This window comes from Priceomyces carsonii, assembly GCF_900007245.1.
Source record: "Priceomyces carsonii strain CBS4050 genome assembly, scaffold: Debaryomyces_carsonii_scaffold_2, whole genome shotgun sequence".
Classification (NCBI taxonomy): Eukaryota; Fungi; Ascomycota; class Pichiomycetes; order Serinales; family Debaryomycetaceae; genus Priceomyces; species Priceomyces carsonii.
In genome coordinates, this window is record NW_026946675.1 from 1,916,893 (window position 1) to 1,931,835 (window position 14,943).

At 36.0% G+C, this 14,943-nt stretch overlaps 7 protein-coding genes across 7 annotated transcripts; 3 read left to right on the plus strand and 4 right to left on the minus strand.

The window, feature by feature from the left end:
- Positions 1-629: 629 nt before the first annotated feature.
- Positions 630-1,997, minus strand: PRCAT00002477001 (uncharacterized protein; the record flags this gene model as incomplete). The annotated part of the gene is made up of 1 exon (XM_062952340.1): positions 630-1,997. The coding sequence occupies one exon, from the start codon at positions 1,995-1,997 to the stop codon at positions 630-632; it is 1,368 nt and encodes a 455-aa protein (XP_062809253.1).
- A 989-nt stretch (positions 1,998-2,986) lies between these two features.
- Positions 2,987-3,808, plus strand: PRCAT00002478001 (uncharacterized protein; the record flags this gene model as incomplete). The annotated part of the gene is made up of 1 exon (XM_062952341.1): positions 2,987-3,808. One exon carries the CDS (start codon positions 2,987-2,989, stop codon positions 3,806-3,808), a length of 822 nt encoding a protein of 273 aa, XP_062809254.1.
- A 939-nt stretch (positions 3,809-4,747) lies between these two features.
- PRCAT00002479001 (uncharacterized protein) lies at positions 4,748-5,569 on the plus strand (the record flags this gene model as incomplete). The annotated part of the gene is made up of 1 exon (XM_062952342.1): positions 4,748-5,569. The coding sequence occupies one exon, from the start codon at positions 4,748-4,750 to the stop codon at positions 5,567-5,569; it is 822 nt and encodes a 273-aa protein (XP_062809255.1).
- Positions 5,570-6,318: 749 nt separating this feature from the next.
- Positions 6,319-8,022, minus strand: PRCAT00002480001 (nucleobase cation symporter-1 family protein; the record flags this gene model as incomplete). Its single annotated transcript, XM_062952345.1, has 1 exon — positions 6,319-8,022. The coding sequence occupies one exon, from the start codon at positions 8,020-8,022 to the stop codon at positions 6,319-6,321; it is 1,704 nt and encodes a 567-aa protein (XP_062809256.1).
- Positions 8,023-8,804: 782 nt separating this feature from the next.
- On the plus strand, positions 8,805-9,773 carry PRCAT00002481001 (uncharacterized protein; the record flags this gene model as incomplete). The annotated part of the gene is made up of 1 exon (XM_062952346.1): positions 8,805-9,773. One exon carries the CDS (start codon positions 8,805-8,807, stop codon positions 9,771-9,773), a length of 969 nt encoding a protein of 322 aa, XP_062809257.1.
- Positions 9,774-10,015: 242 nt separating this feature from the next.
- PRCAT00002482001 (uncharacterized protein) lies at positions 10,016-11,164 on the minus strand (the record flags this gene model as incomplete). Its single annotated transcript, XM_062952347.1, has 1 exon — positions 10,016-11,164. One exon carries the CDS (start codon positions 11,162-11,164, stop codon positions 10,016-10,018), a length of 1,149 nt encoding a protein of 382 aa, XP_062809258.1.
- A 636-nt stretch (positions 11,165-11,800) lies between these two features.
- Positions 11,801-13,624, minus strand: PRCAT00002483001 (glycoside hydrolase family 1 protein; the record flags this gene model as incomplete). Its single annotated transcript, XM_062952348.1, has 1 exon — positions 11,801-13,624. One exon carries the CDS (start codon positions 13,622-13,624, stop codon positions 11,801-11,803), a length of 1,824 nt encoding a protein of 607 aa, XP_062809259.1.
- Positions 13,625-14,943: the final 1,319 nt, after the last annotated feature.

The window sequence follows — 14,943 nt, forward strand, 5'->3', positions numbered from 1 at the left end:
CAATCCTCTATATATGTGGAAAAAACTAAGACTTTTGATGAGGGTTAAGATCGGGATACTTGAGAGAAGCCGAGATAAGAACTTACTACCTTTACCATAATAAGAAACACATACACACAGGATTCAAACATAATAATTTCAACGCCTAACAGCTCCCCCTATGATAGTCCTTAACTATTCAATTAACTCCGATACTGTCTTTATACAACTGCTAGAAAAATAAGCTATTGAGATTCCTTTTGCAAAGTACTTTCTGTCCATATTTTTTGTTGTTAAGAAAAGGCGATATCAAATTTGGAGCCATATTTCTTCATCATTCCAAACATCCGATACGAAAGAAAATGATAGTGTCATAGACTATGATATCATATATTACAATTTCATGGTGACTTGATTTAAAACCCTTAAAAGATAATCCTAGTGACGCAAATTGATTAAGCAGTTTCTTTATTATAAGATGATCCTCACCACGGAAATTACATTTACGGATTACTTATTTAAAGACTTTGTTGTTTATGTAGCGACTAAAGAAAACCTTATTTTGAATTGGGCAAGGTCAACAAATATATCCATACTCTTCATCAAAGATTCCCTCAGTAAATTTACCGTTCAATATTATTACTCTGTATTCAACATGTAGTTGGAAATTTATTCATTACCTCAGATATCAAATGTTCAGAGAAGTCGGCATAAGCTCCTGGATCTAGTGTATCATAGATCGCGCATTTGCCCACATCGATTAAAAATTCAGATTTTACTAAGTTGAAAAAACCTTTGTCGAACGCATATTTCCAATCACCAAAAAGCTTTATATTGTAATCCCTGAACCAATGTATATAGTCAATCCACATATTCTGTAAAAGATTTAACAGAAATCTAGATATTTGGCAAAGACAAGCGTATACATATAATAACCTCAACGCGAAAAAGTCTTTGGATCTGATATACTTGAACAAAGTATTATCAATTACTAATACCCATATAAAGACAGGAATTGGGTAATTGTGTTTGCTACCAGTGCGAAGCAGTTGTTGTAAAATAGTGATCAGCTCTCTATAGCATTCACGTTTGAGACTCAGAGCAGCGTCGACAATTTCATCATCAAAATATTCCTGAAGCTGTTCATTCAACAATGCAGTAATAGGAATGCTTTTACATTTCAAGGATCTTATCCTTCTAGCCGTCCAGAAGTATCGCTGGACTTGGCCGCCAGATCTCAGCATACAAACCTCCCTAATATTTACTAGGCCTTCGCATACCGAAAGAAAGTCATTTTTTGGACCTTCATTAAATGAAATTAATGGTAATAACTTGTGACTATGAATCCCCAAAAAGGAAAATATCAAAGTAGAGGTAAACATTAACTCTGCAGCCAAGTCTACGCCCTCCAGAGAAGACGCTTCATCTTCTGTAAGGCTCATTAGTCTATTAATGGCAGAGTTCTTTTCGCGAACAGCATTTGCAAAATACATCGTTGTTCTTAAATATATATCATCATCGTTAGAGGAATCCTGTCCAAATTTTTGATACTCATAGATTGGCCATAGATTTAAACAACTAAACAGAAAAACCGCCAGTCTTATCAAACTTGATCGACAAAAATAATGAGGGACATGTCTTCTCCATATAGTATCAACATATTTGTCCGCTCCGAATGAGAATAAATTTATGCAATAGACGTCAAAGAATTTCACTAAGCGAAATTCAAAATTTGATATAGTCATTAATTTTGTTGGCAGATTCAAGATATTATCAAAAAAAGTACCTGCCAGTGAAGTGTTCACTTTTTCAGCTAATTCTTTAGCATATTCTTCAGTGTATTCTTCATCATATTCTTCTGCACTTAATTGTTGCTCAGATTCAATATCTGATATAGTCATCAGATTTGGTGGCAGAAGCAAGCTATTATCAAAAGAAAAGCATGGCGTTGCGTCCAAGTTTGTACTAAAATCGTCAACACATAAATCTCGATCAAACTCAATGTCTGACATATTCATCACTTGTGGTAGCAGAATCGAGTCATTTTCAAAACTTAACGGCGCTGAAATGTTCAAATTTTTAGCAAAGTCTTCAACGATTGATTCTTCATGATCGATCTTTTTCTGTCGGGGTCTAGATGGAACTTTGATATATACACAGCAACGCTTAGTTGCCAAACAGTACTCACAACTTGGCTTATTCTCGTCGCACTATGTTTTGTTAGTTTCTTTCAAGTGACGAATTAAGGCATCTCTGCTTCTATCTTTCGAAAAAGAAAACTTACCTTGATCTTCATTCTTTTACAATTGAGACAGCCACCTCGTGACCTCTTCTTGACTGACACATTCTTTGCCGACGTCATCAATTTCCAGAACGCTTAACGCGCAAAAGGCTATAATGCAATCTTTTTGAATTTTCTTGGAAGTATCGAAGTTCCTAGGAATTAGATCTCCCTTCTTGAATACCCCTTAATTTTTCTGTTTTACGTCAATACCTTATAGTTTCCGGGCTGACATATTCGACCTTTCAATAGAAAGCAAGGGCCTACTATGCAGAACCGACAAAATACGAAACCATTAACACTGAAATAGTACCCGCGTACCGTTTCCTTCAAAACATTTTTGATTAGGTAATCGCTAAAGTACGCAGCCGAAATTGGAGCAGCCGTACGTAAGAGTCATCAACGAGGCGTGAATAAGTTTACGATTGTATTAAGACTACTTTTAAGTAGTGGTGATAGAGATGAGCGTGCGAGTTCCCCCTTGCTGCTAATGGCTCTGTTAACGGGGCGTAGATCATCAGAAATATAATCAGTATTTTCGTTTGAGAAAGTTGCAAAATCGTCTAGTACGCGATTACATAATTATGATAATTGAAATGCGAGAAGACACACTTGCACAGCTGAAAAGTATAAAAGAAGATGCATTGCTGGTGCTCTTAGAAGCATTATGATCCATAAGTATTGTAACTAGTGTATGAAAAAAGAGAAAGATTATTTTTGATAAAAATGGAATTACAAGTAAGAGACGAAAGTGAATGGAAGATCATTTCATACGTGCAGATAGCCGTCTATATTTTGGCCACGATTCTGGTAATCGTCCTACTTATACAGAGATTTACTTCGAAGGCTAGAGGAGTGTTAATCAAGCAGTCATTTATCTTCATTTTTATATTTAATCATGTCAAGGTCGCTGGAGCAATTTGCATGATTGTGTTTTTCCACCAAACAAAAGCTAGCGAGGGTTTAACAATTGCTACATATATCTTGAACAATGCAAGTTTGGGTTTTTTGATGAAGTCTGTCATGCCTATAGCAATTCGTGTGTGCTTTGACGAGTTTACTGTGGTTAAAGAAGATGAGTGGAAGCTGGATCAAGGAACACAAAAGGGTACTCCTCAGCGAAATAGAATAGCCCATTTAATGACTTTGTTAGTTACTGCAGGTATTGTAACCACAGTTGTTGGAAGTGCTTGCTTGACGAGCGATATCAGTACTGCAAACTCTTTGTTTAAAGCTAGTGGCCTTATATTTTTAGCGGCTGTTGTTATAATGACAGCTGTTGTCTTAATTAGTTTGCGAAAAGAGAGCGAATATGGTCTGGTTAACAAATTTTTGTTGGTTTGCTCAGCTTTTCTTTTGATTCGGTGTATTTACAGTGTTGTTTCCGCATTTGCAGGAATGGATATATTCTCAAATCCAAGCAAATATGTTTTTCTTTTCGGAGAATACCAATACTATTGTTTCATAGCTTTTATTGAAGAAATTTTAACAAATTTGACGATCATTTCAACGACGTACTATCTTGCCTACAAGGTTATGGACTTTTGAATTGTTATGATATTAACTTAAATTGCTTAGCTAAAGTGGTAAAATAGAGTATTTTTGTTAGCGAGAGAAAATGATACATTTAAATAAAGTAATAGTATATTTTTCAAACTAGTAGCTAAAGTAATTATTTATCTGAAGAGATAGAAGACTTTTTCCTGGTATTTTTTTAATATTCGAAAACAAAAACTGTCGCGTCGTAGAACTCATGGCAATAATTTGAAATCCGTTAATTTTATATCATAAATATAAGACTCATATGTGCTCAATTCAATGCTTCAAGGATTACAATATTGTTTTACTCACATCAGAGCTTCTTTGATAATAGAATAGAAATCTTTTTATGGGTGTTTAGGAAAGCTGATAATAATATCATTGATAAGTAGTCGATATCACGCATCACTATCATTTGGTTTTTTATTAGAATCGAGAGCCATGGATTCTTGGATAAGGTATCAAATATTTAAGAGCAAGACATAATCAATGAATTGCAAAGACTTCGACCTAGCTCATGATGTTTGATTACTATAAACTCAAATAGAACGATAGTAGCATAAACTGGATAAAGTGTCACCCTGCGTTTAGCCTTTCATATTTTTTATTTTACTCAAAATTTAACACTTTTTATTACTTTTTATTTCTCTTCCAAATCTACCTTGCGTCGTACAAGTTCACTTAATTCATAATTCAATTTGCATATACACATAGTACATATTAAGTCATGGGATCATAACCAGCAGGAAAGTGATCATTTTCGTTTGAGAAAGTTGCAAAATCGTCTAGTACGCGATTACATAATTATGATAATTGAAATGCGAGAAGACACACTTGCACAGCTGAAAAGTATAAAAGAAGATGCATTGCTGGTGCTCTTAGAAGCATTATGATCCATAAGTATTGTAACTAGTGTATGAAAAAAGAGAAAGATTATTTTTGATAAAAATGGAACTTCAGCCAAAAGATCAAAGTGAATGGAAGACCATTTCATACGTGCAGATAGTTATCTATGTTTTGACTACAGCTCTGATAATATTCCTACTTATACAGAAGGGAACTGCAAGAGCTAGGGGAGTGTTAATCAAGCAGTCATTTATCTTTATAACTATATTCAATGTGGTCAAGATCGGTGGGGCAATTTGCATGATTGTGTTTTTCCACCAAACAAAAGCCAGCGAAGGATTAACAATTGCTACATATATCTTGAACAATGCAAGTTTGGGTTTTTTGATGAAGGCTGTAATGCCAATTGCAACTCGTGTATGCTTTGACGAGATCAACGGGATTAGAGAAGCTGAGATGAAGCTGAAGGAAGGAAAACCAAGGGATACTCCTCAGCAAAATAGAATAGCCCTTTTCATGGGTTTGTTAGTTACCGCTGGTGTTATAACCACAGTTGCTGGAAGTATTACCATGACCGATGATATCAATACCGCAGAAGCTTTGTTTAAAGCTAGTGGCCTTATATTCTTAGCAGCCATTGCAACGATGACAGCTGTTGTCTTACTCAGTTTGCAAAAAAGAAACGAATATGGTCTGGTAAACAAATTTTTGTTGGTTTGCTCAGCTTTTCTTTTGATTCGGTGTATTTACAGTGTTGTTTCCGCATTTGCAGGAATGGATATATTCTCAAACCCAAGCAAGTATGTTTTTCTTTTCGGGGACTACCAATACTATTGTTTCTTAGCATTTATTGAAGAAATTTTAACAAACTTCACGATACTTTTAACAACGTACTATCTTGCCCACAAGATTATTGACGTATGAATTAAACTGATATGACTTTGATTTGAATTTATTACTTTATTATGAGGCAAAAATATGTTATTTTAGCAGTGAAGGCTGAAGAATTGATAGATTTTAATTACCTTCCGAATAGCAATACTACTTTATTTTGTACAATCAATCGTTAAAGGGATTAATTATCTGGAGGTTTTATCTGCTTCTTTTTTTTTCAGCACTTTAAAAGGAAAATGTCAGCTTGTAAAAAGGCATGGCAATAATTTTGAAATCTGTTAAAAAAAAATCCAAATATATGGCTACTATATACTCGAATCAACTATTCAAGGACTGGGCTATATTTTTTTGCTTACATCGGATCTTCTTTGATAATTTAATAGAAGCTATTTTGAGGAAATTCAAGGGAAATTGATTATAATACCCTTGATGGGTAGTAGAGATCACTCCTCTCTATCATTTGAAAAGAAAAAAAAAATAATACGGGAATTTAGAACCGAGAGCCATGAATATTTAAATGAGGTATCAAATATTAAACAACAAGATGTCTTATCAATGTATTGCAAGAACTTTGAAGTAGCTCATTATGCTTGACAGGAATGTACTCAAATAGAACGCAAGTGATATAAGGTCGGATAAAATATCATCTTGTTTACAGCCTTTCATATTATATATTACTTTAATCAAATTTAAACACTTTTTATTTCTCTTCAAATCTACCTTGCGTCGTACAAGTTCACTTAATTCATAATTCAATTTGCATATACACATAGTACATATTAAGTCATGGGATCATAATCAGTAGGAAATGGGTCATAATCAATATCGTCACAATAAACTGCTTTGTCTATCAATGCCTGTTTATTAGGAAAAAGCTTCCACAAACCTACATAAACAGCACTAGTTGCCAAAACCCCATAAAAGTACCCTAGAGCATAAAGGTGATTTATTCCTGCAGGCATGACATATTTAGAATTCACACTAGGCAACAATCCAGGCAAAAGTGGTACCCAGCCTACATTAAAAGCGACAAAAGCTGGCCAATTGATACCTAGTTTTCCGTATCTATAAATCCCACTTGGATTGTACAATTCCCAGATATTGTATCTCATTTTATGGATGAAAAAGAAATCGGAAATTAATATTCCAGTTATTGGCCCTAGCCAGATAGTATAGCCAGACATGAAGGACAAAAAGGATGCTCCACTTTTCATGATTTTCCATGGCACTAACGCATACGATCCAATAACAGCTGTAATTATTTGCCCTCTCCTAATATTAATGTACCTTGGCCATAGTGCGTTCATGTCATTAGCAGCTGCAACAGAATTTCCAGCAATATTAACACCAATCTGTGCTATTAACCAAGCAACTCCGCAAAAAAATGCAGCAGCTCTACCACCTGACGAAGTCCAGTTATTTACGAGTTCCATAGGAGACCACAACATAGTTCCATATATCACCTGACTTGCTTTTGCAGTGACAACGCCTAAAAATGTCATCAAGCAGGCCATGCAAGGCATCGTTAGAATGGTTATGTATTGTGAAGAATTCGATTTGGCATAACGTGTGAAGTCAGGAGAATTAACTCCCATGGTAGCCCATGTCCCAATATTTGAGTATATTCCGCTTAAAAACAACCATGATCTTTCAGATCCCGTTGCAGTGTTTGTGTCATCGGACCAAAGCTCATGGTAAAGGCCCTTATTTTTTACTTCTTGAATACACCATCCCATTATCCCAAAGCCCACAATCGGAGTTACGATACTTTTCAAAGTGAAAAAATGCCTCAAAAGAGACATGGGAATGTAGAAGAACGGTAACACAACAACGAAGTATATGAAAAAGCAAATCATCATCTGAGTGCTAGTATCTGAATCTTCGGGAAGCTGATTATGCAATGTTTTGAAGCTTGGCCATATGGCTACAGTCATTGCATAGATACAACTTGCACCATTATAGGACTGTATCGCATACCAAAAAATCGAAACAATCATTCTCATTAAAATAATCAACTTACTAAAGTGCCAACCGAAAGCAGCTCTTGATTGAATAGCAAATCCAATTCTATAGTTAGATCCTACCAAACCATTTGCAACTATAGGAAGAGATGTGATGAACTGAGCTAGGGTTACGCATCCGATGGCCAACTTCCAAGATAAGCCTACTTCCATTAAGGACGAAGCTGATTCAAACATGGAAAGAGAGAAATCATCAGATATCCAGTACATTGCAAAATTATGACTTTTCCATGTCCTCTTTGACAAAACGACAGGATCTAAATCGACATTTGAACCTCTAGAATTATTTGAAGTCTTAAGCTCAAGACCTTTTAGAAATTTTGAGATCCTGGTCTTTGAATCGTTCGTATCTTTGGCCTCTGCAATTTCGAGATCTGAATATGATGGAGAAGTATCCTCTTCAACAAAGACTTTTTCTCTTTTTTTCTCCACGTTTTTGGAAAAAGATGCCGGTAATGACATTTTGGAACTTTATTTCAAATGAGCTTTTTCTCTTCGAGACACTCGTTAGAAATTCTTTGTTTCTTCACACTTCTTACTGGGTTGCATTTCGTATTCATAAAGATAAGTAGCTCTTATATTTGTAATGTACGGAAGGTAATCTACAATATCGCATCTAATTCCTTATCAGTGTCAAAGGCTAGGTCTTCGATATTCAGGACGGAAGCACCATTGCCGGAAACGCTCATAGTATCTAAAACAGTATGCAGTTTGCTCGGCTATTTGGAAATTTGATAACGCTTCTCAAAAAAATTGAGCCAATAAGGCACCCGAAAGAATGCCGGAGCAGACGTTTAATTCATAATAATAGATATTATGAGCTCGATTTGATGTCATTTCAGCAACCTAGAGCAAGAGACAAACATCAAATCAAGAAACTTGATCTTTAAGTTTTATAGCATAAATAGATACTTGAACAAAATCAAAGACTGACAGCTGTCATACCCATGAAATCAAGATGGAAAAATAAAATTTTGAGCGGGCCCAAAACTCTCTTCCCATTTGAGCCATTGAGCTAGGGGTTGGATCATTTTTGAGTAGGTTTACTTTGAAATTTAGTACATCGCCTTGCTAGAAATATGTGATTTTTCCCATTGCGTCGGGCCGAGACCTGAGCTATGCTTTTTCCGGAACTGATAAGAATCAATACAGTATTTGTCACGATTTCAGACCACGAATATTATATATAGTACCTAAATAGCAGCTATACGGCAAGAATAGAAATCCAAGTGAAAGACTATATAATGAAGGACAAACCAAAAGCTGAATTAGAAGAATCACATTATTATTTCCCTCGTGAATTCAAAGGCTATGGTGAAAGCCCCCCTAATTTTAATTGGCCACACAATCCGAAGATTATCGTGAACTTCGTAGTAAATTACGAAGAAGGTGCCGAAATGACAATAGAAAATAAAGACTCTTCCTCGGAGCAATATATCTGGGAACTACCTTATGTTCCACATCATGGTGTTCGCTCATATGATTGCGAGTCTGATTTTGAGTATGGATCTCGAGTGGGCATTTGGCGACTTTTAAGAGCCTTCAAGAAGTATAATTGGAAGTTTACGACCTTTGGCGTAGGAAAGGCTTTTGAGCTTATGCCAGAAGTTGCACAGGCTTTAGAAAGTCAGGGTCATGAGATTTCTTCACACTGTTATAGGTGGTATGACTATTCCAAGTTGTCTATAGAGGAAGAAAAGGATCTTATCTATAAAAATATGAATTGCTTTAAAAGAATTTTTGGACGCTATCCTAAAGGTTGGTACTATGCGAGATTATCTCAACATTCATACCGCTTAGTTTATGATGTGTATCAGGAGCTTGGTGCAGATTTACTATGGATGGGAGATTCATATTGTGATGACTTGCCTTATTATAAGCCTGTACCTAAAACAGAAGATGCATTGTTAATGATACCTTACTCTTACGACAATAATGATGCAAGGTTCCATATGCCTACTGGATGGTCTTCAAGTGATGATTTTTTCATCCATTTAAAGAATTCTTTCGACTGTCTATACGAGGAGGGCAAAGATTTGGGTGTTCCGAAAATGATGACAGTTGCTTTACATGCAAGAGTTATCACAAAGCCTGGCAGAATGCCAGCATTGATGAAATTTATGCAATACGTCAAAGAAAGGGAAGACGAAGTATGGGTTGCTACAAGGGAGGAAATAGCAAACCACTTCAAAAAAGTTAATCCTTACAAGTAGTTTCTCAGGAGTTACTTCGGACTATGATAGTGTATGGAGAAAGAAGGCACAGAAAAGTTTGGCAGTATATTAGCAGTATCTAATATATATTTGGTGCCTTAATGATAGAAGTATTGCGCCTTGTAATAATAGCAATAATTCGACACCTAATTATGTATTTTAGTACTGTGGTTGAAAGATATTTAATCTACTGAAATTATTAATGAACTTAGCTTTATACCACGTTGTAAATTAAAATTTGATCAGGCCCATTTTCCTAGTAATGCCATTATTCCTGCCCCCAAGAGCATGCAGAAAATCAGGAATGTTAATCGGTAAAGATCATGAGAAGCACTAGGATTGAAAATGAAATCTCTTGCGATCAATTCAATTAAGCCTGTATACATTAAAACTCCTGCAGAAAGTGAATCCAAAACACCCAGAACAACGTTTGCCGCATAAGAATTTGAATTATAGGCAGTTCTAACTCCTAATCCAATTGCAACACAAATTGGGGTTACAAGCCCATAAACAAGGCAGCAGACCCAAGGGAGCCACTTAGGTTTAGTGTCCGGTATAGGAATCGCAGATAATCTAGCACCAATTCCAAGGCCCTCGAAAGATTGATGAAATACTAGGACAATATATAGCGTCTTAAACTCGTCTCCAACAGCTCCAAGATTAAGTCCGATCATAACAGAATGGAAAATTACCCCAAGTTCAAGAATGAGAAATGCCGAGAATTGATAACTGAAATCGTACTCTGCATCTGTTTCGGCTACTGAATTATAATCTTCCACATCTGCATCTGGAGATTTATTCTCTTTATTTAATTTTGGGACGTCATTTTCTAAATCCTTTTCTAATGTATTTCCCAGAAGATCTTGGTGTTGGCTCTTTTCAATAATAATGGCATCCTCTATTGAGTTTTGGTCAGCATGTGAATGTAAAATTCCAAATTTTCTCTCAACGTATGCTTGAGAAACCATATCAACCAAGAAAGTCGAAAATATTGAAAGTAGCATGAGGGCAGGCGGCCAAGCATATATTGCCCAATTTCCAGTCATTCCAACACAAGAATTACCCCCGATTTCTGCGTAAGCTGGATCCATTAAATGAACATAAGCAGTTGCAACAATGACACCAGTACCAAAATACCTTGCAAAAAGATAGACATACAATGGAATCTTGAGCGCTTTTATTCTCTTCGCTACTAACGGAAACATAGTAAAAGCCGTAGACACGAATAAGATAACGAATACTGAAGATATTCTGGCACCTAAAGAACCATTATAGTCATTTCCTGAATCTGGGCCATAAACGCCTTGTAAGACACAATATTTGAATGAATCGGGAACCGAGTCATCTGTTAACGTGACCTTATCTGGGTTCCAAGTTCCAATTTTTACCATTCTTTAATAATTCTAATTTAATTATAGGCTAAATGACTTTTTTTTCTTCCCTTTTTATAGCGGGGGATGAATAACGAGAGTTCAAAACTTTATGCATGTACCAGCAAGGTGACCCTTTTAATTGATAATTTTATTAAAAAAAAGAGCTTAAAGACCTTCTTCAGCTTAGATATGTTCTTCTAAATTATGGACCTAGTTATTTATCTAACATTTAGGGTGTTGTTTGAAAGCAACCTTGAACTTTAGATAATTCTAATCCTTAAACGAGGCCAAGAAAAGTGTCAACGTCGCTTATGTGATATATCAATTTATACCTCAATAGTTATTGCATGAAATTCGACTTTAAGTCCGACTTCTTTTTGTTATCTTACAAATTCTACGAAAGGGAAAAAGAAATGGATGCGTAATTTGATGCCCAAGACACTCCGTATGTTCATATTTTTAATCTATAGAGCGTTATTAGTAAGGAACTACACAGACTTTTCTTCCAGTAAAAGAAAAGTTAAAAGAAAGACCAATGCTCGTGCGTACATACTTTTATTGTATGGTAGCCGCTGCTTGAGCATATAAAATCTAAGGATACTTAAATTACTTTAAGATTAGTGTTGAAAGAATTTCTCACTTTAGCTATGATGTTCAATGTTCATTAGAACTTCGTTCTTCGAAATATTGTATAATATCAAAAAAGCTCTTTTTGAAAAACCTCTCTTGCGTGGTTCGATTGACAACTTGTAAACCAAACTGTTGCTCATAGTCACCGAACTCCCAGTTATCGGCAAACGACCACGCCAAAGCGCCCATAACATTGACCTTATCATAATGAATTGCTTTCAAAATCGCTTCCAAGAATGATCGATAGTAGATGGACCTGTTGAGATCGAAAAGTTGATCACCTAACTCTTTTTCTGCCTCCCTCCATTCTGGATATCCAAACTCAGAAACAAATACAGGTGCCCGATAGGAATCCCAAAGAAAATTTAAATATTCTCGTAACTGAACAGGGGTGATATAAACGTATGATTGAGACCTATAACCTATCTTCCACCCGTCTTCTCGTGTTTGAGACTGATTTACGCAGAGCGGCCAAAGTTCGTGAGACGGATTAGCCGCACATGCGTCAATGCCTCCCTCCGGCAGGGTTACTACGGTATAGGTATAAGGATCAATTCCTAAGAAATCTGATCCAAAAGAAACTTCCTCCAATTCCTCCAGAGTGAAAAAGTAGTCAGTCTCATTAGTAAATGTGGTCTTCCAAGATTCCGGATAGTCCTTCCCTAGGAATAAGGGATTACTAAAGCTCCCTAACTGGAATTCTTGAAATCTGGTAGCAGCCGCGACATCATCCAGATTTTCAGGATCTCTGGGAATGCCAAAATTATCATTGAATTTAATTCCAAATTTTCCTTTTCCTTTTAGTTCCTCATGGTAAAATTTGTGCAATCTTGCTGTGGCCCCTATGACATTTTTCACTCCCAAAGGTGTACCCGTATAACCATAAGGTTCATTGAAGCCAATCCAAACAGGAACCCTATCAGCATATAGGGCTAAGGCAATTTTTCCGTAATTTACAAAAGCATCAACAAATGTCTCGTTAGCATATCCCCCATAGTTGCCTAGCTCATAGTCTCCTAAAACAGGTTGGCCTCCATTAAACATTAAAGGTGAGTCAAAATGAGTCAAAGTAGCAATCGGCGTAATCCCATTTTCCAAACATGTATTTATAATGTCATTATAGTGGTCAATTCCATGCTTGTTGACGGGAGTACCTGGCAAGACAAAAGGTAATATTCTTGTCCAAGGAATCGTAAAAGAATAAGCTTTGACACCCATAGATGCTAACCTCTTGATATCTTGTTTATAAAGATAGTAATTTTCGTTAGTGACAAAATCTTGGGGCTTATCATCTGTGATAAGCTTCTCCATTATAGTTGGTGAGCGCCCCTCCTCTGCTACTGCACCTTCAATCTGTGCTGCAGATCCTGCAACGCCGAAAATGAAGTCTTTAGGGAATTTTAGATTGTTTTGAAATTGGAATGCATCTTTTGGAGGTAAAATCAAGCTTTCAGTGGGGATTGCTGTGGGTTCCACTGTCGTGGAATAAATCGCAGTGTTAGTGAAGTTCCAGATGGAAGCATCTTCCCACATTTTGGTCCAAGCGTACTGTCCATAAGGATCATTTACATCTGATGCTTGATATGTGGCTGAGGGATTCCAACTACCCCAACTTGTTGTAGATACGCTACCAAGTAAATGGCTTACATCGGAAAAGTGAGGTGCAAAATATGACGTCCTAGTAGGCGCCTGATTCGACTTCGCGAAAGTGGGGGCTGGATTTGGATAGAAGCTGAATTCAGGATATGAACGAGTCACTTCCGAATCAGCAGATTCATCAAACTCATGTATTGTCTGACATAACAGTAGGTATATTAAAGCTAACAAAGAAACTATCCTGAGTAGCATTTTTTCTTTATAACTTTGATAGCTGCAAATTTGATTGAAGAGATTTTTGGTCTTTTTTATAGAATACCAAACCGTAACAATTAGGTTTCAAAAACTATCACTCACTCTCATTAACAATAGAGCAAGTTGGGGATACTCAACAATTGGTGAAAAGAAGTCACCAAATTCAGACTGCAAAAAGTTGGAATGACAATGTTATGCGATAAGTGCCAATTTTCTTTCACAATAAGATTTCAAAAGTGTGAATGAAACGCGACTAGGGACGAAATCTTACTTTCGGTTATCTGTTAATCCGAGAATAGGAGTATACCCGAATCAACCAACAATATCGAATGAAGAAAATCCGCAAATGTGGAGAACCATTTCGAATGGTGGGGTCAAAAATTGGAAACATTGCAGAACAATGCGATCTTTCGATATTGTAACTCATTACCAAAAAAAAAAAACAATAAGAGAATATTGTTTCGACATGCCATAATAGATTCAAATACTAATATGATCCGAGTACATACTTGAAAGAGCGAAATAGGGGAAGGAAATTTTTAAACAAAATATCTCCTGAGTGCTTGGCGCTCCATTACTACTAAAGGGCTAAATATATTGAGGCTCTTCCCAAAAACCTGATGGTATGTTTGAAGAATATATCAGATCATCATATTATTGATAAAAGGTTAGTCTGAATTTCTCCTTATGATTGCTGCTCGACCCACTCAATCCCTAATGTGATCCCGAGGATTGGTCTGCGAAAAATGACCTCTTTGAGATGATTCAAACATGTAACAGTGACAACATAACCTGACAATTTCTTTAAATGAATCGCAGTGCTCATCAAATAATTTAAACAACAGAGCAAATAATTCACTCAATACTTTATAATTTGCAACAAGTAATTGGCACCTACAAATCAGGAGCTCTTGAATATGATCCTGGAAAAATTGGTAGGTATTTTTCAATTACAGGGTTGAAAGCTTCATCTAATTTATTATTCTAGAGCTATGATATACTCAGGATTATGGCATAGCCTATGATTTATGAAGACATTTTATGTTGCATCATTTTTCTACCAATATACTTTCAGTTTTGGTACCCTGTTTACTTCAATGTCTTGGTAGGCTCATTATGAGCACTATTCAAATGTTTATCATTCAGTTTTTTTTTTCTTTCCATGAAATAATGCAACATAATTTGTCAAGTATTTGTTCATTTACCCAAGAGATACCAGAAACATAAAATAAAGGAATATCAAGGTACTGTTGATTATTCTCTCATATATCAGAAGTATCATTTCTTCTTCTGTCTAAATACTTCTTGTGAGTTGT